Below are 21,826 nucleotides of genomic sequence, written 5' to 3'. Positions count from 1 at the left end.
AGCAACAGAACCTAAACAAAGCCAAATTCTTACTTCAAAGAAACCCTAATTGCTACATAAGTAATGCAGAAAAAGCATTTCTTCTATCAAAATATTTTATTTTGAAAAGCACAGGAACAATGGCATTTGTGACCAGCAATATGCTATTTGCAACAAATTGCTCTTCTTGCAAGACTGTATTTCCTTAAAGCAATTGTGGGGGTGCATTCCAGGTTAGATTTTGTCAGAGCAAACCTGTTCCCACAACCCTTCTTCATTTTTTTTGTAGATTCGAGGCTTCCTGTCAGGAAACAGGGACCGAGATGGAAATGGATGTTCTTTTAGAAATGTTAATGTAGATCTAATGTGGGAAACAAAGTGGGGGGGCTCAGCCAGGGGTGACGTGGAAAGATTCTGAAAAAGAAGATGGGAGCAAGAGCTGCTTGACTTTCAGGATACAATGTTCTCATTATCCTGCCCCTCTATAAGGTTATTCCCCACCCTCCCAGGGACAGCAGTGCACTGGGAAAAGTTCTGACATGCTATAACATCCCTCTCTCTACTCAGCTAGAAGGCAAAAAACCCCAAACCAGATAGTTTCAGGTACCTGTAAAATCTGTGCATCATCTTGTTCCAACCAGAAATCCACATGTGGGAAAGGGCCCCAGAAATAAGGCCCAATCCGGAGCTGTTCTGTCTTTGCATCGTAGACGTTGGTCAGCTGTAACAAGACAGGGAGGCTGCAGAGGCAGCCAGGGCTCCCCCAGACAAGGAGAGTTCCCCTCAGTCCAGCCTGGCCCAGACCGGCCCTGCTTCCCTCCAACTGCACTGACATCCCCAGCTACTCTGACAAACACAGCATGAAATGGTGACAACAAACCCAGAACCCAGACGCTACCAAAGGACATTTTCCTCAGACCTTGGATGTTTCATTGCCCCTAACTGGTCTCCCCATTTCCCCTGTTCCTTTTACTCACTGGTGCTCCTGTTAAAATGTGAGCTGAACGCAGATCCTCATCCGGCCCTTTTACTGGGAAGGTTGCAGGGAAAATCTCTGCTGTTTTAACGTTCACAGCTGGTAGGGAATAGAGATTAAATACAGTAAGAGTTAATTGTTTTGAGGCACTTCTTTACAATGACCATGTCCCCAATAAAACTGTGTTGCAGAACTGCAGAACCCATCACACATTTTTATTTCTCAGACCCCAGGCCTGTGACAGTACGTTTCTACTTCATTTCCTTTGGCAGCATTTCAATATTCCACAGAGAAGTGAACTAATTAGAAAAAACACTTGAGTAATCAAAGAGAAGAAGATTAAATTCTAAGCATAAATTTAGTGCAGTAGCTTGACGTTGATAAACTCTTAAGTGCAGTTAAAGGAAAAAAATCTGTTTGCATTTGTACATGGCCTCTTCATGTGTGCATCTCTCCAGCTGTGGCACCACAAGAAAAGCATTTTTGCCTATGCCTCTGACAGCAGTGTGCAACTTCTAGGGTGGACTTTTCTCACTCATTAAAAGCAGTCCATTTACTACTGGAATCTGTTACAGCAATACAGATACCAAAAGAAAGTTCAATTCTAATTTAACTAACTCACCTATTCCATAAATTATTGGAAAGTGAATATCCTGTTCTTCTCTGTCATTTAGTTCTGTAACGAAGAAAAAGAAGTCAGACTTGTAGGGCTTTGGATTTTAGTCTGAGCAGCATTTATTTATTTGTATGTTATTGGAGAGCAAGAGATCTGATGTTGCATAATACAAAAAAAAAAAAAAAACAACAAGGAAGTCTAAATGAAATATAGAAAAGAAGACAGAGGTCAGTAACAACATGCATGGGACTTGGAGCTGTCTCCTAACAGAACAGCAGCTCCAGCCAACTGTCCCTGCTTCCGCAAGGACAATTTACAGGGAAAAAAACAGCATGCAGAACCACCATGATGCCAAGGTTGAAAGATGTGAGTCACCAACACCTCTGACATATATGTGACCTCAACATGATACAAAGAAAAGGAAATTACTCCTCCATGTGATGTCACACACTATGAACTAACTGAAGGCTATGAATTCGCTGCTCCCTGCAGGGAGGCAGGTCCAGCAGCCCAGCAGAACAAAGTGAGTGAGTGCCCTTCTCAACTGTAAGATATGCACAGGTTCAGAGACTGTTCCTTGGGATAACCTGGCCATGACTATGAGCTGGTTGCAGTGCAGCAGCACTTGGTAAGGAGCAAATGCCCCCTGCATTGGCTCTCTGACATCACCACACACACACCAGCAGTAAAACTGAAAATTACACATCGGTATGGAGGACTTGTGCTGTTCTTTCTTACAGGACAGAGAAAAAGCCATGTCTGAAAAGTTCCCTGCCCTTTTATTTCAGGAAAGGTGCTTCCAATCCCAAGGGAACATTTTCTTACCTGTTACACAGAAAGTTACTAAATGAACATCCTCTGGCTGGAGGTCAAACGCTCCTGTGATGACAAGGACAGCAAAAATGTCAGTGAGTGGTGGCAGGGCACTGCTGTCTGGGGGTGAGGGGCACACACCTAAACCCCTGCCCCAGGTAGGGCAACACTTCAAACAGGGTTCTGCACATTTGCTTCAAAATAACAGGAATTTACGGAGATGGGCCATTTGTAACAGCAAAAATCTGCTAAGAAAGTGCTCTGCCACTTACTCCTACTGACACTGGTTTAGCTCTGGCATCACACCAGCTCTGCTCTAGTCTGCTATACATTTAGCAGGTTATATTATAAATGTTTTTTCCTAAAATGTTACATAGATAGTGAACAAACCCAGTCTTTCATTAACTGTAAATTAGTTCTGCATTTCACCATCCCAGACACCAGAAAAAAACCCCTCTTTTAAGTTCTGATAGCAATACAGCATTACTGATTCAAATTGTACCTTGATGCATGAAAATCGCAAGGTTAAAGTAAGTTAACCAAAATACTTTGTTCTGCACAGAACTCTCACATTACACAAAACACCCATCAGGTGTCATAACCACAAGGCTGCATCCCAGGGTCTTTGGTTTTCCTTTTTTGTTTACCCCCTCAAACACCTCCCTCCAGCCCTGACACCAGCCCCATCCCTGCCCCCTCCCCATTCCAGTGGGGCAGAGGCCTCACCAGAAGTGAGAAAGTGCTTAGCACAGCCCAGAGCACTCCCAGGGAAGCAGGGACTTTACGCTTCCAATTGTTATTAAAGCACTGCCATCACTCCTCCGGACTATGGATTTTATAAACAGACCTGACACTTTTCATTAGACAATTCCAAACAATAATTAAATTTTACCTCATCACATTAGGGTATGAACTGAATGGTAACTGATGAATGATCCACGTGTACAGATCGGGAGAGTGACAACACTTGCCCATGATCCCAAGAGGATGAGCAGGAACCAAAGCCCAGCTGAACTGCACCCAACTCTCCACAGCCAGGGAGAAGTGACAGGATCAGACCCCCTGGCCCAGGCACTGGCCACGGGCAAGTCCCAGCAGTCCAGCCCCTCTTCACACCAAGTTCTTAGGCACAGAAAAAGACCCTTCATGTGAATCCACATTTCTTTCCACTAAATGACTGGGGACTCAGACTACAAACAAACTCCACCCAAATCCAGACAGAATTTTTTTTTTTTTTGGGACATGAGAGTGGAAAAAACGTGAACTTACTAAGAAGCTGATTAGTAAGTTTTTGTGATAACTGCCTATCATCATTGAAACCTCCAACTAGGTGCACTTCCAGCCTAACAGAGATGGAATAACAGGAAACAGCAATTAAAAAGACATCTCAAAATGAATAGCTTTACAAAATAATCCCCAGCCCAAATTGCAAAGCAATCATTAGAGAAGCCTCACTTATTACAATCACATGCACCAAGCTGGTTTGCATTACACAGCAAGTTAGGATAATTCCATTCTGAAAACTTCACGGATCACCCAGGAAAGCCTGAAGAGGCATTAAATACATGCAATTCTATCCCAGGGGTATCCCTGGCACCTCTGGTTTGGACTGAACTTTGTAACCATCTTTCAGTTAATTAAACTTGAAGATTATTGTTCCCATGACCTCCTCACAGCTACTCTGGACCATGCAGCAGGGTTCTTCTCTAAGTAGTGTCTATGTAAATTCCTTACAAATCATTAATCTAAGTTCATGAGCTAGCTTTTGCTCTTACCAAACTACAGGGGCAAAACCCTCCACATCCAGAAAGAAGTTTGTCTGCTAAATTCTGTTTCAGAGCTTTCTATCCACTGTCCTATCCTCCACACAATTATTTTTTTAATGTGGACTTACAGAATTCCCTGATGGATTGTCAGATGCTGAAAAGAATTTACACTCTGAAGGGAAAAATATAATATAAACCAAAAACAAGTTATATGGCAAATTATGCAAATCTGGAACAAAGTTAAATGGGAAACAGTAAACACAAACCTCATGGTGGCATTTTACAGAGACACTCTTCAGAACAGAACCGTGCTTTAAACGACTGCTAAAAATACCCCCAAAATCATTATCGAGGGAGTGATTTTCACTTTGCATGCGGCTGCTGATGAAGAGGTGTTTCCTGCACAATTCCCTTGTCTGAACCCCACACAATCCCTCACAACTCCCTGCCACACAAGCTGCAGTAAGCTTTGAGAGAAGCAGAACAAGAAGGGAGCAGAGCTGACCTGCCACAGCCTGTGGAGTTAGAGAAGGACTTCACTGAGCTCATGATGAGCGACACCTCGGCCTCGGTGTCCGAGCCGTCGCAGTGGGTCAGGCACGTGGCTCCGCTGCCTGGGGAAGGCACAGAACAGGGACTCGGTGACGGTGGCACCAACCGTGGCAGTCCCCACTGCTGCAGGGAGAGCTGCCCCACCACTGCCTCGCTCCCCTCAGCACAGCGGCCTCCAGCAGGGAACGTGACTCGGGCCAGGCAACACCTCTGCAGGGACCGTTATAAAATCAGCACAGCTCCTCCAGGGGTACAAGTGCCCTCTTAACAGGCAACATCTCTAATGTCAGAAATCCAGGCACACAGTGAGGCTCTTTCCACAAATTGCATCCCTGAAACGTCCAAACCCTGCTCTGCCAGACTGCTGGACACAGCCCAGGGCTGCAATGCCACTGGCCACAGGAGCAGAGCAAGTTAAAATCTGCTCATGGAGCAAGGAGAGCACGGAACCTTCCACACTAAACACACCAACTCTGAGCGAGTCTTTAGCTAACATATTATGTGACTTTGGGGGATTCAGGTTTGTATTAATGTAACTGCAGTTGATTTTATTAATGCCACATACAGCAGTACTAATTCCTTATTTCAGGGGTACAGGCTTTGCTCTGAAGGTTCTCTAGAGATACCTGTGTGTCGGAGCACAACTATGTGGCAGGTAGTGGCATCATCTGATCCAAGAATGGAAACAGAACCTATTTTAAAGGAGGAAAACACTGTAAGAACTCAGCGCTCACAATCACTGCTTCAGTACAAGAAGAAATGTTGATGTTCCTACACACCATCTTTAGGGGTAGTCACTGCAAATTCTCTCTGCTGGACATAGAGAAGGCCTTTGGGTTCCACGATCTGAGCAGGCTGACTTCTCAGAAGTTTTGCCTTTTCCTAAAGATAAATGATAACAAATACTACAAATGATAACAGATACTACAGTGGCTGAATTCTCAGGTGTATCCATTACTTCACGGAAACATCACCTCTGAACAGCAAAGGGACTCAGGTCAGAGAGAAACACGTGTGTTTTGTATTACAGAGTATTCTGAATTTTGAAAGTTTTTTGGTTTCCTGACACTGACCAGGTCGATAGTTAAATTCCATCATTCCAGAGAGACACAAAACACCTTCCCCTGTTATATGGACCATAAAATGGAGGCACAGTAAAAAGCTTTTGGATTGGGAAAAGATTACATTAGATAAAACCAGAACTGATCTTGGAAGTTTAATCAGAACAGGAAACTTGAAATATAGAAGTTTCAGTCTTCTACTGCCATATTTCAGAATATTTATAGTGCACTTATCAAAATACTGTTGTTTATTAGCTTGATTGGTGTGTGGAAAACCCGGATTCCTGGGCTATGACTACTGTAGTGCTTCCTCACAGACCTGCTGGGGACAAAGTGAATTTCCATTCTGGGCTCAAAAAACACTTCACATCTTTATCAAATTTGCCCTGGTTTTCTGCATAACCTCAGGGTCTGGAAAGAAACACCTTCTGATGGGAAACAGCTTCCCAAGCAGCTCTGCCCACATTCCTGGCTCGCACCCCGCCGTTAAGATTATAACATTTATACCCTGGAAGCAAGGCCAGCACCTTCCTCAGAGTGACCCCCTCGCCTTTTTATCGCCGGTTTTTGTCATTTCACGCAGAAAGTGCCCGCTCGGCCCCGCCGGGGCACCCGCACCCCCGGCCGCAGCGGCACGGCTGAGCCCCTCCGCCGACACCGATTTATTTATGTTCCATCAGCCCGTGGCTCTCCGCTGTCAGAGCGCGGGGTCGGGGCCGCTCCAACCCGAGGCCGCCCCGCTCCGGCACCCGCCCGCCCGCGACCGCCGCTTCACCCCAGGGAAGCCCGGCAGGGCGGGCCTCGCCGGCCCCTCCCCGCTTCCCTCACCTCGAGGTGCGGGTGGGCGCGGATCATGTCCCCCGTGGGCCGGGCCAGGTCGACCCGCGCTCCGTTAACCAGCAGCGGCATCTCGGCGAGCGCCGGGCCCGGGCCCGGAGGCGGCTCCGCGCTCCCTCCCCAGGCCGCGCCGGGCCGGGCCGGGCGGCGCCGCGCGGGGCGCTGGGAAAGCGCGGCCGCGGCACCGCCCGCGGCTGGGGCCGGGCACGGGCACGGACACGGGCACGGGCACGGCGGGAACGGCCCCGGGGCTGGCGGACACAGCCCGGCCTCGGCGGCACCGCCCGCGGCTGGGGCCGGGCACGGACACGGGCACGGGCACGGGCACGGGCACAGCGGGAACGGCCCCGGGGCTGGCGGACACAGCCCGGGCTCGGCGGCACCGCCCGCGGCTGGGGCCGGGCACGGGCACGGCGGGAACGGCCCCGGGGCTGGCGGACACAGCCCGGCCTCGGCGGCACCGCCCGCGGCTGGGGCCGGGCACGGACACGGGCACGGGCACGGCGGGAACGGCCCCGGGGCTGGCGGACACAGCCCGGGCTCGGCGGCACCGCCTGACGATTTTAACACGGTAACCTTGCAGAGATTCCCTGGCCGCTGCGGGGCATCCTTAAGTTGTGGTATGAAATAATAACAGTTATAAAGCCACAAATTTACAAATCACTGAATTATTAAGGTTAGAAAACACCTCTGAGATCATCGAATCCAAGCTCTATCCGAACCTCACTGTGTCAACTGTACCATGGCACTGAGGACCACATCCAGCCTGTTATTAAATGCCTTCCAGGGACTGTGACTCCACCACCGATGGACAGCCCATTCCACTGTTTAATCTCTCTCTCTCTGTGAAGAAATCATTCCCAATGTCCAACATAAACCGCCCCTGGCACAGTTTAAGGTTACGTCCCCTTGTCCTACCACTGGGTGCCTGGGAGAAGAGGCCAATCCCCACACCACTATCCTCTGCCCCAGCAACCACAAGCTGGATTTTCAGACAATCCCAAAGATTACCATTTTTCCTTAAAGATGAGGGTTTTCTTTCCTCCAGTCATCTGTGGAAGATACTACGAGAAATAATCATGGTAGCAGCAGAGTTAAGTCACCCTGCAGGGAATGTGGACAGCCAGGCACCTGGACTGCCCACGGCCCAGATACAGTAAATGCCCAGGACCCCATCTCAGCCTTTCCATCCATCTTCACAGAAGTAAACTGTCCCTGGAAGTGTCCCAGGCCAGGCTGGATTGGGCTCTGAGCAAACTGGTCTGGTGGAAAGTGACCCTGCCAGTGACAGGGTGCTTGGTACTAGGTGATTTTAAGGTCCCTTCCAACCCAGGCCATTCTATGACTTTATGATTCTGTAGTAGAATAAATGCTTTCTTCAAAAGATACCTTGCATTTCTCATGTGAGATGAAATTGCATCTCAGGATGAGCATTTCTCTCAGAGCTGTTGGTATTTACAAAGTCTCTTTAGCAAAATACCAGCACCTGCCAGTACACCTGCCTGCAATTACACCGAACAAACCACAGCTGTCACAGCAAAGGATCCAGAAACCCTTAAACAAAACTGTGTAACTTCAGTACAGACAGTTCAATGTCTGCACATTACACTTACAGGTTGCTTTTTTTTTTTGCTTTTCATGATACATGGAAGCTCCTGAATCACATACCTGGTATCACAACTGGGAAAGTTTTACACACCCTCATTTTAGAAGGAGTGTCTGAAGGGCATCTTTCAAAGCTTTCCCTGCTCTTGATCTGAGGGTTCTTCCGTGCCAGGAGAAAATGCAATTATTTCAGCTGGAAATCTATTGTTTATTACTCAGGACTGATAATAAAGAAAACTACAATTAAGACCAAAACTTCTCAGTTTATACAATGAAGAACAGATCCACTAACGCACTTTGCAGTGTCATCCCCAAAACTCATTTCTGCAATCTGTCAGAATGAACACCCCACCTTTGACAAGTCAGGCTACACAGAGAGCACCTCAGTGACATGCAGAGATGTGGTTTACTCAAGGACGTTAAGAATTGCACTGTTTGCATCAAATTTTATTGTCTCCAAATAAAAATGTTGTATTGAAAGCCTCCAAGTTCAGATTCTAAAGAAGGGCAACTGGAGTTTAGTCTTAAATACCTAAAATTTTCAACTAAATGTTACATTAATAACATTTTTTTTCCCATTGTTTATATTCTTACTCACATCTAAAAGCCAGCAACCATGAAAAGAAGACAAGAAACCTCTGTACAGAAACTCTACACTGACTGACAGACACATGGACAACACAAGGACACCACTGACACCATCATATCCTTTCCACAAGGGATGATTTTTTTTTTCCTATTTTCAGCATTCACATATAAACTTCAAATCTGGCAAATAAATACCCGTCTTGGAGCGCTTCACAAGCACCCCAAAGAAAACTATCTACAAATAATTCATTCAGCTACTCCCTCATTTTCAACACTTCCAACAACCATCACTTTCACATGCCTGAACTTTCCTAGCTGGGAAAGGTGTTTATCAGCTACAGATTTAAGGAGGGATAATGCTTTCTGTCTGAGTACACTTCCCACCAGCAAGTGGCTTCATCAAGCATGGTTCTACAGACAGGAAAAGCTAAAGAGATGTGTGTGGAAGAGCCACTGCCAGACTGGATTTATGCCCTGCCTATTGAGACATGTCCTGGTTTAGGGCAAATTTAGGAGGAAACTTCCAAAGGGGTCCCTCTAGGAAGCAGATTCAAGCAGCATTGCTACTGACTGCTTTAGTCCAATACAGAGTAAGTGAAATCAAAATGCAATCAGTACAGGTTTTTTCCATTTTCTCAAGCCCCACATTGGGCACCAAAAAATGGCACCCTAGGACAAGAGACTACACCATTAATGTGAAACCAACTCAACAAGAAGAGTCATCAGAGTTGGAACACTGACAACAGTGGAATTCTGGCCCCCACACAAACCTGCAAGAAGAAACACCAGAATTTCACCCCTGGTACAAAAAACCTTGTAGAGAAACATTAGTAAACTAAGTTTTGAAGAGCTGGAAAAAACTATTAAAAAAAGTCCTTCAAAGTCACAAAAACCATTTCAATGTGAAATTTGTAAAATATCACCCTATTTATTCTCTTAAGCTTTTCTAACAACATATAACTTTACCATCACATATCTGTAGAAATCTGATGACTAAGAAACAGTAATTTTTCTTAAATGTAGTTACCTAAATATTTGCCAGTTTGGAAAGTTGAGCTCAAATCTCTTTCCAGAGCAAAACATTGCACACAATTTTCAACCTATTCCACAGTTTCCCTTCTGCTTGTTCATGTCACAGTGGGTACGGCACGTAACAGTCTGCAGGGGAGCCAATGCTGCTCACAGGGCTCCGTGTGTTGGACTCATAAGAATTTGGTGCAATTTCAACCACACCATCATTTTGAGGAGTTTCTCCTTTCAAAAAGTCATCATCTTCATCTTCAGAAGTACCCTGCAAAAATTTAGAAGCATCAGTGAGAGCAGGAACATACTGTCAAGTCTTAATAGAGACCTGGATTTACACTGTGATTGTCACAACCAGTTGGAATGGTAAGAGAATTAGATGTACTCTGATTATGAAGTATGGGAACTAAATTACACCTACAGGGTGGATTTCCCAGTGACATCATCATGTCCATTTTCTGAGCACATTCATAAAGCTTTCATATGGCTCCTGTGCTGCAGAAGAGGGAAAAGTGCTCTCAAGGCAAGAATGGATCAATTCCTAAAGCTTCCAAATTTCAGTCACAGTTTCCCCTAAATGTATAGCGTAGTCTTATCTACTTAAAAAAATATTCTACAATAAAAGCAGCTGATAGCAGAACTGTGTTTGGATCAGGGAAGATTACCTTTTCAATGGGTTTCTTCAGATCCTCAAGATCTTCAGCACTGAGCTCTTCCCAGAACTGATACATAGGATCAATGGTCTTCTTTGATCTGAGAGAGGAAACAAAGCACAGGATGAGTTACTGTATTCACAGTAGGGGTATTTTTTAATTTAAACCTCTGACAATCTGGTTAAAATGCAGAATATGAATGATACAAAGGATCAGGGAGGAAAGTGAGCGGCAGAAACACTGACAGTTTCCTCCAGGTTGTATTCATTATTTTCTAGAAGGCACAAAGAAGTTGTTCACTTTTCAATTCTACCTTTTGAGTATGTAGGGATCAAAGGGGAAGAAGCTGTCGAGGGGGTTGGTGCAGGTCTGCACAAGGTCGCCCCCGGTGCCGCTCCGCACAACGGGGATGAACTGCCTGTTGTTCCTCTCAATAATTGTGTAGCAGAACACCAACTGGTATTTCCTTTTAAAAAGGGAATAAAGAAAAGATAAGCACTTCTAGCACACCCAAAGCAAGATTTTCAGATGGATGGTATGAAAACACAAAGTTATTTTTTAACAAATATCACTTCTATCTTCCATTTTCCAGCTGATATTAGGAGTTTGCAAGATAGTCATAAGGTAAGGAGTCTGTTCTCTTCCTCTAAGCTCCTATAAACTTTATTCCAAATACAACCACACTGGCTCCAACACAGAGCAATCCATTTCTTAGGACTGCAGGATTCCATAGAAACTGACCTAGGAATAAACTTATCACACCTGGAATATGGGCAGTGTTATGTCTCAGGTAATATTCAATACTGTGCCTAACAAAACCCTGCGCTGGTTTCAGATACACACAAAATCTGTACCAAGCTGAAACGGAGGTAAATGAGCAGGTACCTGGTAATGGCAGCAAACAAGTTGACAACAGAAGGGATACAAATCTTCAGGGGGTTTAGCTGGCACATGACAATGCGCTCAAAATTTAAACTCTGCAGATATGACAGACCTTCAAAATAAGAACAATTGGCAAATATAAGTTAGGTATCATATAAACTGAACTTAGTTTCTAAGAATTTCCAGTGTGACACGCCTGCACTTAGCACACCACCACAGAAGCACATCCTCACAGTGGAGGTCTAGCCCCAACATGTGTACAAGCCACCTCATTCTATTTAGAGCACAACAACATGCCATCAGATACTTCACTGAATTGACCACTATAAAACACAGCAACAGTTAAACTTCTAATGAATCCTTTCAAACCTAATATACTCACCTTTCCTTAAATTTCCATCCAAAAGTTGTTTATGACGGAAAATAAGTGTATAGAACACTGCCTGACACGTAGAATAGAATGGCCCATGGAGAGCTACATCACAGTAGGCATTAGCTCCTTTATCCTGATTATCAATGTATTTATGCAACCAATTCACCAGAAGATCCAGACATGCTTTTACTGTACTGTAGTGTAGGGAGAAAAAAGAAGTGTAAAAATAACACCTGAAATGGTGTAGAAAAGATGTTAACAAATACTCAAGAATCTCAGTGGTTATAAAAATCAGTAAGAAAATCTCTTCATAAAAGAATTATTCTGTTACAAGCTTTCTCCTTTATCTCAGCATAATATGCATTGATCATGAAAACCCCTATCAGTGAAAGGACAGGATGCCAGAAGAGATGAATCCATGAACACACAGTAAACAACCAGAATCCTACAGGTTAGTACAGAGTAATGCCTCCCATGTCTGCCAGGTAATTCCAGTACCAACCAACTCCAATGTTAAAGTGACCACACCCATCCCAAACAGCACAAAAATATAGAATGTGTACATAAAAAGGAAGACATTTTAACCATTCTCTATCAAAATACTAGAACAAATGATCTCCCTGTTCCAGAACCTGCAGGAAGTGCTTAACACTGGGTACTGAAAACATCAGATACACTGGGAATCCATAACTGCCTGAAGTCAGCACAACCTACCCATGATCAGCACTTCTTGGTTAGTGAAGCCCTAAACAGCAAGTCATGAACCTCAGCAATCATCAGTCTGCATCCTGTATGTGTTTTCCTGGAAACTTCAAGACAGTACTGAACCAGTATTGTTGAAAGGACAAACAAGACTCTTGATTCAGGCTTACTGACAAAGCCGTGGGAATAGAAGACCAATTCTCTACTTAAGCTCCTCAATAGCATGAATTGTATGGTTCTGCTCATGTATGAAAACAACTTACACAATGGGAATAAATTTAGCTCTTGCCAAGAAGCTGCCAATATAACTCCCAGCAGTCTGCCTGATTACTGAAGGATTGTTTGGATCCTGCAGTTTCTTCCAGAGATGGTCTAAAAATGCTTCAGCGAACCCCTGCAAAAAAGATATACAGAAATTGTGAGATGACACTGTTTAAGTAATAGATTCCTAATACTCAATTCCCATAATTTCCATAACCAAACCATCACAAAAATCTACCTATAACTGTAGTAAATCACCACTCCTACACATGATGGAAGAGCACTCATTTCTGTGTGTTTTTCTATACTCGATTGTAAAAGAAAGAACAACAGTTTGTTGAGAGACATAGGAAAATTGAGGGGTGGGGGAAAAACAAACACAGACTCGATTTTCAAATCAAAGAGCTAACAGACAGCATCTCGGCAATAGTTTTGGGATGCTGAAGAAACTTGTATCCCATGTCTTGGGTGCAAAAGTCCAACTGATTCTTGTCAAAGAGATCAGTTTTAACAAAGTTTGTTCCTTCACACTTGCTAAGATTCCATCTGTAAGTGGTTTATGAACGGCATGGGAAGAGAAACCATAAAGAAAAAGAAAGGAGTAACAGAGAAGGAAAAGAAAGTGAAGATACTAATGTACTTGCTATCTTCAGAGTAGAATTACAGCAGAGAAATTCGTTTTGTAAAAAAAAAAAACAAAACAAGGATGCAGAAATGACAGAGGACACTGTATTTTGAAACCAGCTTTTACTCACCAATTTAAAGCTACAGATGTAAAACATGAAATACTGTACATGACATGAAGCATGGGTTGGTAAAATGAGCTTGTCAAAAACAGAAACCAGATCCCGATACAAATCCTTCGTGTTGCTGATGTCGAGTTTGCCTACACAACAAAGAAACAGAACAAAATGAGCCATTTCAGGGTTTTTTTTCACGCTCTTATGCTGCAGAAGTGGTATTTATATCTTTCTACACCAGTAAGAAATATGTAAACTGTCAACCTGACTTCTCAGTTTATCTGACATCTAAAAATCCAGGTGTACAATTCTACTGCTTTTTAAGGTGGTGTAAATGAAGAATCTCTGTGTGAGTGTGCACATATATAAAGCTGCTAGACATGCAACCTTTGCAATAATGTGTTAGCTCAGAAGAGCAATTGAAGAAATAAATTACCTGACTTATGTGAAGAAGATACAGCACGATGGTTTCTAAATATTGTTCTAAATATATAAATCTAAGGAATTAAAACCCTTAATACATAGCAGTGAAAGATACTTATTTCTTCTTTTTTTCCTGTGTAACAAAGCCAATTTATTGATGTGTCTGGTTGCTTTGATCTACTTCCAGTCCTTGTGATGTTAAAAGGATTCATAATTCTAACACTCAAGTAGAGCAAATGATAAAAACTACAGTTTGGATACAGTATCATGTTAATGGAATCAGAATGTCTCCAAGTGAAGACTAAACCTCTGAAGTCCTAACTGTACCTCTCCCAGCACCTGGGCAGAGGCAGGAATGTGGACTACAGCCTGCTAACGGCAGAGTTCTGCTCTATCTCGCAGTACAGAGAGAAAGAACTCCTCTTATGTGTTTCTTACTTGTTAGCAGAGCAACAAATTTGGTCAGAGAGCAAGGGTTCTCACCATCCACATGGCAAACATCTCTAATGTATGAAAACAGGATGGTCATCAGGATGTCCAGACGCTCTGCAAGCGGATGGGCCATTCTCTCCATACTGGGAGAGACAACCTTGTTTCCTTTTCCATCTTCATCTTCCTCCTGGTAGATAAAATGGCACATGCAGCTTTTAAATACACAAATCACAGAGATAGCAATTACAGGAAAAGTCAAACTAAATTTATCTTTCAGCAATATGCTAAAGTTTAAGTTTTTTTTAACAAGCAGTATCTCATTATACAGTATAAGCAAATTTTTGCACACTAAGCCAAGCATCCTGAATTCTTTAACTAGCTTTATTGCACAGCTGCTTGTGTTTTTACATAATGGAATTGATTACCTGGTAGCACTTTTTTGCTGGGTGTTTACATGAGTAAGGTCAATACCTGAGAATTCGTTAATCATTTGGCAGCTGTTCAGGTTTCAAGAGCAGTGTGCAGTGCAGTAACAACAAAGTAATCATGAATTTCTACACTTAGTTCACTGCCACTTCAGAAGTGATAGTTTTACTAGAAAAAATTTAATAGAACAAGATAACCAACCATGTCAAAAAGTCCCTCCTCTGTAGATTTTTCCTCACTAGCACAGTTATTAGCAGCTTCTTCAGCATCTTCAATATCTTGCTGTGGAGTGCTAACCTACAGTTGCAAACAAAAAATTAATTTATATAAAACCATTACAATAATATGAAATTGAGTTTTTTATAATTCATATAAAAGACATGGCAACATGAGTAAGTTCTTGACTAAATTTGGTCCTGAACTAAATAAACATTTTAAAAAGGAATGATGTGCCATACATGAATGTACACTCCAAACTTTCTGAAACTTTACCTCCCCAGCATATGCTCTCCCCAGACGGTTACAGTGAGGCAAAAAGCCATGATCATTTACAGTGCTTCTTTTTAGGACTCCTGCCTTTTCTTAGGACTGTAATCCTTTTACTTCAAAGAGATGACACAACCAATCAATCACACAAAGGAAGGGAAGCACATTCTCTGCACATTAGCACTGATCACCACAAGCCAGTTATTTGGATTGTGGCAGAGATTCCAGGCAGGGTGTAACAGTACACACCATACAGCTACCCTCAGGTGTGGGAACATCTTTATCTTGGGAATGAAGTGTAAATTTGGCTGGGTTTATATCCATGATCACCAGGGCATTTTTTGTAGAGTCTAAAATTGAAGCATACTTCATTTCCTACGCTGCGTACTTTAATGCCAACTTTCCATAAAAGATAACACAGAATAAACTTACATCCAACTTCAGCAGCTTTTCAATAATAAGCTCCAGAATCTGAAGCCTCAGAGTTGGAAGATACACAGTAACTCGCAGCAGGTTATGGACATAACATTCCTATAACACAAAATTAACTGGTATCAATAACAGTGTTAACAGAAAGTCAAATTTCTGCAAAGGACTTCAAGAAAACAAGTTTCTTAATTTGTTACCTAAAGACCCAGAAACAGGTTTAAACAGATTGTGTTCAATGAAGAGTAAGTTAATGTATAAACTAAACATTAACTTTCAGTATTGTGTGTCACTATTAACTGCTTAATCTGTTCTTTTCATACACATTTTCCCCACTACCTCTAAATAGAGTGTAAAGATTTTATAAGAAAAGTTATTCATTTTCATAGGAGTTTATGCCTAGACTTTCTTTAGGAAAATGAAGCATATGCTTCACTGTATCTAGAATCAGCTATGCATGCTTGAAATGAGACCCAATGCATCTTTATTTCAGATTATTATAATATACCAGCAGCAATTCTAAATTGCACAGCTATGCCTCTTCAGTCATTCTGATTATAAATCAAGCAGCTTAACAGACAAGTTTTGTGAGCGTGCATGGGCCCACCCATGTGTACACAAACATGTACAAAAGACAACGTTGCAACTTTCATAAAGCAAAACTATCAAGTCACTGCATACAATCAGGTGGAGTGCCACATTTAAGTACACTGCAGTCTATTTGTGAATAAGCATTATAACACAACCTTTAATTACATGAGCACATATGACTTTTCCACAGGCCATCTTGCTCATTTTTTCACAGGCTTGGTCAGTACACAAAATGGATAAAGTTTAATGAGAAAGAATTAATTGTAAATATCTAACAACAATGCACGGACCACACTTTATTACACTTCACTTGAGCTCTGCCCTGAAAACAGCTATGCATTTCTTCACATCTTGTCCCTCACCGAGCTGCTAATATGTCTCCTAACACCATGTAAGAGGTATTATTCTCCCATTTTACAGGTGGGGAGCTGGTGCTTAAAGTTATTTGGATTAAGACAACAACAACAACAATTTTTTAAAAATTGCAAGATATATAAAGAACTTTGGGGATTTTTCAGCATTTGATGAGTTTGAAACACAGCTTTGACTGAACTTAGCTGAAGAAGCAGGACTTTGCCTTTCTGTACCATTAAGTGCCAACATATCAAGTTGGAACAAATAAATAGAATAATCAAAACCAGCCATAACCTGTCAAAGGTTTCCAGCTTCTTTTTTAGCACACAAACACTGTGCCAAAGCTATAATAAAACTATAGGGCTTTACTCTACTGGCAATTTAGATTTTGCCTGAAATATCCATTGCCTCTTGTTTGCTTATCAAATCCCCTGTTCTTCTGACAAAGACTTTCCAGGTTTGATAACAAACAAGACAGGTCTCCTTACTACACAATCTGAGACTCCTCATCAAGGAGGTCCATGGTGTACATTGCAATCCAGTGGAAAAAATATGTGGTGATGTCTTTAAAGATGGCACAATACTTGTGCACAAGGAACTCAGAATGCTTGGAGAGCCTTACACTAAACAGACACAATCCTATACACAGTTATTATATATGTAATTATTATATATATAACAATATTCTTCAAAAATTTGTATGGACTGCCATCAAATCCGTTGCAATACTATACAGAACATTTATACATTTAGATAAACAGGTGAACAAATCAACAAAAATAGTCACAGCTCTTACCAGAGTTCTTTCTGATTTATTAATGAAAGGAAAGAATTCCACAAGTATCGGCATGAGAAACTGTGGTGTCCTATAATTAATTAAAAACCAAAAATCAGACCTAAAAGTTATAGGTTTGCAAATGTTGAACTCCAGCACTCTAAAGATGTACTGGGATAAGCTTATTTTACAGGAACTTTATTTTAAGGTAATTAATTGTATAAAATGTGGTTTAAAAAAGCATCACTGGGAGATAAGTGGCAAGCTTTCACAATGCACTTGTTAGAAGCCACTTCAAATATCACTATAGAATACAGAATACAGAAGCCACTATCAACACCACTTTTCCTACTTCCCATTTCTGTTAACAGGATTTTCAACTGCTGATGCCTGACAGACTCCATGTTTGTATAAAGCACTCTACCAGTTAGTGAATACTAGGAAAAATCATGCAATTAAATGAAGTGTTATACTTCCATTTAAGAGAGGAAAAAAACCATCAGTTCACAAGCTTTAAATCTGCAAGGAAAGGGCACACAAACCCAAGGGATTCTGTACTTACGAAGGAACATATCTTGCAACAGTTTGCAATGCTCTGTGGCATGTATTGAAGTTTTCAGATATGTCTAGAGAAAGAAAAAAGAATTCTTATGCACTTGGTTACAGAAAACTAAATCAGGAACCAAAAAAACAGTTCATATAAACGACACAATGGAAAGATTCCCAATAAAACTGCATTTGCCCAGATGTTCCTTTGCGGGGGTGTACATTGAGGTAAATAAAATAGAAACCAAACAACTCCTAACATTTCTTTGGCTTTGAAACAATCTAGGGCTAGGAATGTTTCCCTATGCATTCTATTCCTACAGACACTGCGCCAACAGGAATAGTTTCAAAGTAATAAGGAGTGGGTCAGCACACCATTGATTTGAGTACAAGAAAGTCTTTGACTTGGGAATTTAAGGATGTTTCTTGATGTTTTACTTGAACTCAGCTCAATTAATTTTGTAAAAAAGGAGCAACATGCACTGGATACTTTTTTGGTAAAGGCACTACAGCAGCATATATTATCTATATCCTTTATACTCACTTTCATCATCATCATCAGAATCTGAAATATCCACATCATCTTCTCTGATGGTTATTCGAGCTAGCAAAAAAAAGAGATTATTGTATCAAAATTGTATAAATCTTACAGGTGACAAATTCAGTAGCAAACACACTGAACAGTCTCCTCCAGGACTAAAGCATCAAAATTAGCCGCAAGACATTCTTAAAGACTGTTATTTACGGAACTAGGAGGTTCTTGAGAACATCTGACATGATCCTCACTTCAGCTTTTGGTTTTTTAGTAGTAAAAATATTATACAGTTCATTCATTTCCAAGACATCTTCAGAACGGGATCTGTATTAGCACCAAGAATATGTCGTCTAAAATCTAGGTATACAAAACTATCTGTATAACAATCAATGTGAAAAAACTCAATAACCCAATAATTAATTGTGTTATGGATTGTAATTATACAAAACTTATCTATCTAGGGATTTTGATGAGCAAATGAAGACGATTAAGAGAGAAGTAACTTACGGGGGACAAACTGTGACACGATCATCCGGAGGCACGGCCTGAGATGGACAGTTTGTGCTGACACAAGATTGCCAAGGAAGCCCAGATATTCTTCCACTACCTCTCGGCTCCTTCTCAACCATGGCAGCTTCTAACAGTAAGCAAAGATCAAGATGTCAAAGAAGGATGCTTTGAATACTAAACTCTTAGTCTTCCCATGTAGCAAACAGATACTTACCAGCAAAATGTTGACCAGTTGTTCAAGCTCTTTGGTCAAATATGCAACAGAAGCTCGAAACTCATGCAGCCAATTAATGATCTGGGCATCCTTAAAATAGCAGAAAAAATAGGTAACAACTATTTCAATAAACAGCACTACCTATTAGCAGAAAATACCAAAATCCTTAGAAGTCAAAGATTAAGACTGTAAATAGAAATTGTTTTCATACTAACATGAAAGGAATTTCAGTTTGTGCCCTCACCAATGAAAGTTCTTGAATGCAGAATACATTCATGCCAACTCCTAAACCAACAGCCGGCACAAAGGCTTCAGTCGGACTAAGCAAGGCATGAAACCTCCCTCACACAGAACATAAAAGAACTTAAAAGAAACGGTGTTCCATCATCATTTTCTTTTCTCTTTTGCTCTAGCTTAAGCAGAAGGGACACTCAAGTCCTGAAACAGCAAATGTGGCAGGTACTCGTAGCTATACGGAAGAGGTGTGAAACAATACTTCTGGGTGTAACTACTAAATGCATATGTGTGTTACTGCCTAATGAAACCAGATTTAGTGAGAACAGAAGGTAAAATTGGATGCAGCTTTAAGGCTATGAACATCAGAAGCCACGTCTGATCTACAGAAGTGTCTCTATAATCAACCATCAGTGACCTAAAAAGATGGTATCTGGAACAAAGACAGACTCAAAGGGTAGAGCAGGGTCAGTAAGCATGAGACATCATTTATGAAGATCCTGCATATACGTATATGTACAAAGAGACTTTTTTTTCCATTTAGAGTTTTAATTCTGATGGTTTCCGCAAAGAAAAAAAGCTGTTAAATACAATTTAAATCTTTAAAGCAAAGGATTTGTGTAGTCATCAGAATGATTTGTCTGGTGATTACACTCAGACAGACAAACTTTAAATCATCAGACCCCTGACTATCAAAGTCTTACCTTTATGTCTGGATCTGATAGCTGATGTTTTAACAATTCAAAATCTGTAGTGTCACCCTAGCAGGGGAAACAAAAAGAAATAAATTACTTTCTTTTTTTTCTTCAGTAAAAACTACCAATTTCAACAATGTATCTGAACAACCAACTGTTGAACAGGTACATCAAGAACACAAGACAGCCAGCTCAGGAAAGCTGAACCGTAACAGGAAAGCAGCAGTAACAGGGTGTCGTCCCAGAAGACAACCGAGGCTGCTGGCTCATTTTCAGCTGCTCTCCCTGCAGACACAGCTGGATCCCTGTGCACACTTCAGCATAAGCCAGGCTTTACATTCACCCAGCCACTCAGGCTGACTCACGGGGGAAATCTTTTTGCTCGCACAGCAATACCGCCTGGCACAAGCCTACAACGCTCAGCCGCCTTCAGTTTTTTCCCTAAGGCTTCAGGCACGGTCTTGCATAAGGAGAAACGAGCCTTCTCACGGAATGACCCCAGAAACCAGCAGCCCGGACGCAGCGCAGGCCCCCGAGAAGCTGCAGTCACCTTTTCGTACTTCAGCAGGATCTCGGTCAGGGTCCCCCCGAACCGCACCGTCTTCCTGGGCGGGGAGCTGATGAACTCGTCCGCTCCCAGCATGGTCACGGCGCCTGCGGGGAGGGGAAGCCGCGTGAGCACCGCTCGGAGGCCCGGGGCACCTCTGGGGCCCCTCCTCAGCAGGGAGAGCCGCAGCAGCCGCTGCTCCCCTCCCGAGGGTCCCCCCCGCTGCCCGCCCTTGCCTTGCGGTGGCGGCCGCGCCCCCGCTACCGGGGCCAGCGGCGCCTCGCCCCGCGCCCGGCGCGTCCCGGCTGCCCGCGCTGCCACATGCCGCTCCGGCGGAAACTGCGCGGCCGGGCGGAAACCGCGCCGGGCGGCCCGCCCCCCGCACCGCCGGGCCGCACCGCCGGGCGGCGGCGCTGAGCGGCACCAGTGAGCCGGGACAGAGCGGCCCCAGTGAGCCGGGACAGAGCGGCACGGCCGGGCGGCGGCGCTGAGCGGCACCAGTGAGCCGGGACAGAGCGGCACCAGTGAGCCGGGACAGAGCGGCACGGCCGGGCGGCGGCGCTGAGCGGCACCAGTGAGCCGGGACAGAGCGGCCCCAGTGAGCCGGGACAGAGCGGCACGGCCGGGCGGCGGCGCTGAGCGGGCTCGGAGCGGCACCAGTGAGCCGGGACAGAGCGGCACGGCCGGGCGGCGGCGCTGAGCGGGCTCGGAGCGCTGGGAAGGAGCAGCCGCGGCTCTGCCCCCGCCCGCCGTGGAGCGGGCGGACCGAGGCAGCGGGGAGGGGCCCGGCGAGGGCGTTTCTCGCCCCGTACGCGGGGAGGAAGCCGGGCAAGAGGAGCGGAAAGCTTACTCTCGTCACCGTTCTGGTTTTAACACTCACTCCCGGTAGCGCTCCCAGCGTCCCGGGGTGCGTGAGCAGAAATCCAGGTTTATCCCAGGGCCATGGTGGAGCGATCCCATCCCGGGATGGTTCACAAGCGACCGCTCCCCGACCCCTTGGGCAGCTCTCCGTGAGCAGTGGGAGCCGAGGGCAGCCCCTCCCGGCACAGGTGACACCGAGGGCACGGCCAGCCTGGGTTATCAACTAAAAACTGCAATCCGAAGGGATAAACTAAATGGTACAAGCAACTTAATTGAGATTAAAAAGAGCCAAGAATCTGCTCTAAACAAAGCAGAGTTTGACCTTGGGAAGTAATAATGGATTT

General features: G+C 43.6%; 2 protein-coding genes and 1 long non-coding RNA gene across 7 annotated transcripts; 1 reads left to right on the top strand and 2 right to left on the bottom strand.

Moving 5' to 3' along the window:
- Positions 1–77: 77 nt before the first annotated feature.
- NTAN1 (N-terminal asparagine amidase) lies at positions 78–6,773 on the bottom strand. Of its 5 annotated transcripts, none has more exons than XM_068206823.1 (10): positions 6,592–6,773; positions 5,482–5,584; positions 5,329–5,394; positions 4,656–4,764; positions 3,654–3,727; positions 2,397–2,450; positions 1,578–1,631; positions 957–1,054; positions 587–737; positions 78–393 (listed from the first exon to the last, which is right to left on the bottom strand). In XM_068206823.1, exons 1-9 carry the CDS (start codon positions 6,670–6,672, stop codon positions 603–605), a joined length of 774 nt encoding a protein of 257 aa, XP_068062924.1. In that variant the 5' UTR covers positions 6,673–6,773; the 3' UTR covers positions 78–393; positions 587–602. The 5 variants fall into 5 exon arrangements, with proteins under 5 accessions (XP_068062924.1, XP_068062922.1, XP_068062926.1 ...); XM_068206821.1 differs by having other exon boundaries at positions 587–700; XM_068206824.1 differs by having other exon boundaries at positions 218–418.
- Positions 6,774–8,631: 1,858 nt separating this feature from the next.
- Positions 8,632–20,746, bottom strand: RRN3 (RRN3 homolog, RNA polymerase I transcription factor). The gene is made up of 17 exons (XM_068206816.1): positions 20,625–20,746; positions 20,084–20,140; positions 19,146–19,235; positions 18,929–19,058; positions 18,431–18,490; positions 17,903–17,966; positions 17,362–17,431; positions 15,627–15,725; positions 14,910–15,005; positions 14,334–14,469; positions 13,443–13,573; positions 12,690–12,820; positions 11,734–11,918; positions 11,355–11,463; positions 10,783–10,935; positions 10,482–10,569; positions 8,632–10,084 (listed from the first exon to the last, which is right to left on the bottom strand). The coding sequence occupies exons 1-17, from the start codon at positions 20,715–20,717 to the stop codon at positions 9,926–9,928; spliced, it is 1,851 nt and encodes a 616-aa protein (XP_068062917.1). The 5' UTR covers positions 20,718–20,746; the 3' UTR covers positions 8,632–9,925.
- On the top strand, positions 10,081–14,465 carry LOC137483598 (uncharacterized). The gene is made up of 2 exons (XR_011004552.1): positions 10,081–10,182; positions 12,354–14,465. It is a non-coding gene; the product is annotated as an uncharacterized lncRNA (long non-coding RNA).
- Positions 20,747–21,826: the final 1,080 nt, after the last annotated feature.

Source organism: Anomalospiza imberbis, chromosome 16, assembly GCF_031753505.1.
Source record: "Anomalospiza imberbis isolate Cuckoo-Finch-1a 21T00152 chromosome 16, ASM3175350v1, whole genome shotgun sequence".
Classification (NCBI taxonomy): Eukaryota; Metazoa; Chordata; class Aves; order Passeriformes; family Viduidae; genus Anomalospiza; species Anomalospiza imberbis.
The sequence above is the reverse complement of the archived record's forward strand: the minus strand, read 5'-3'. Positions and strand labels throughout refer to the sequence as shown.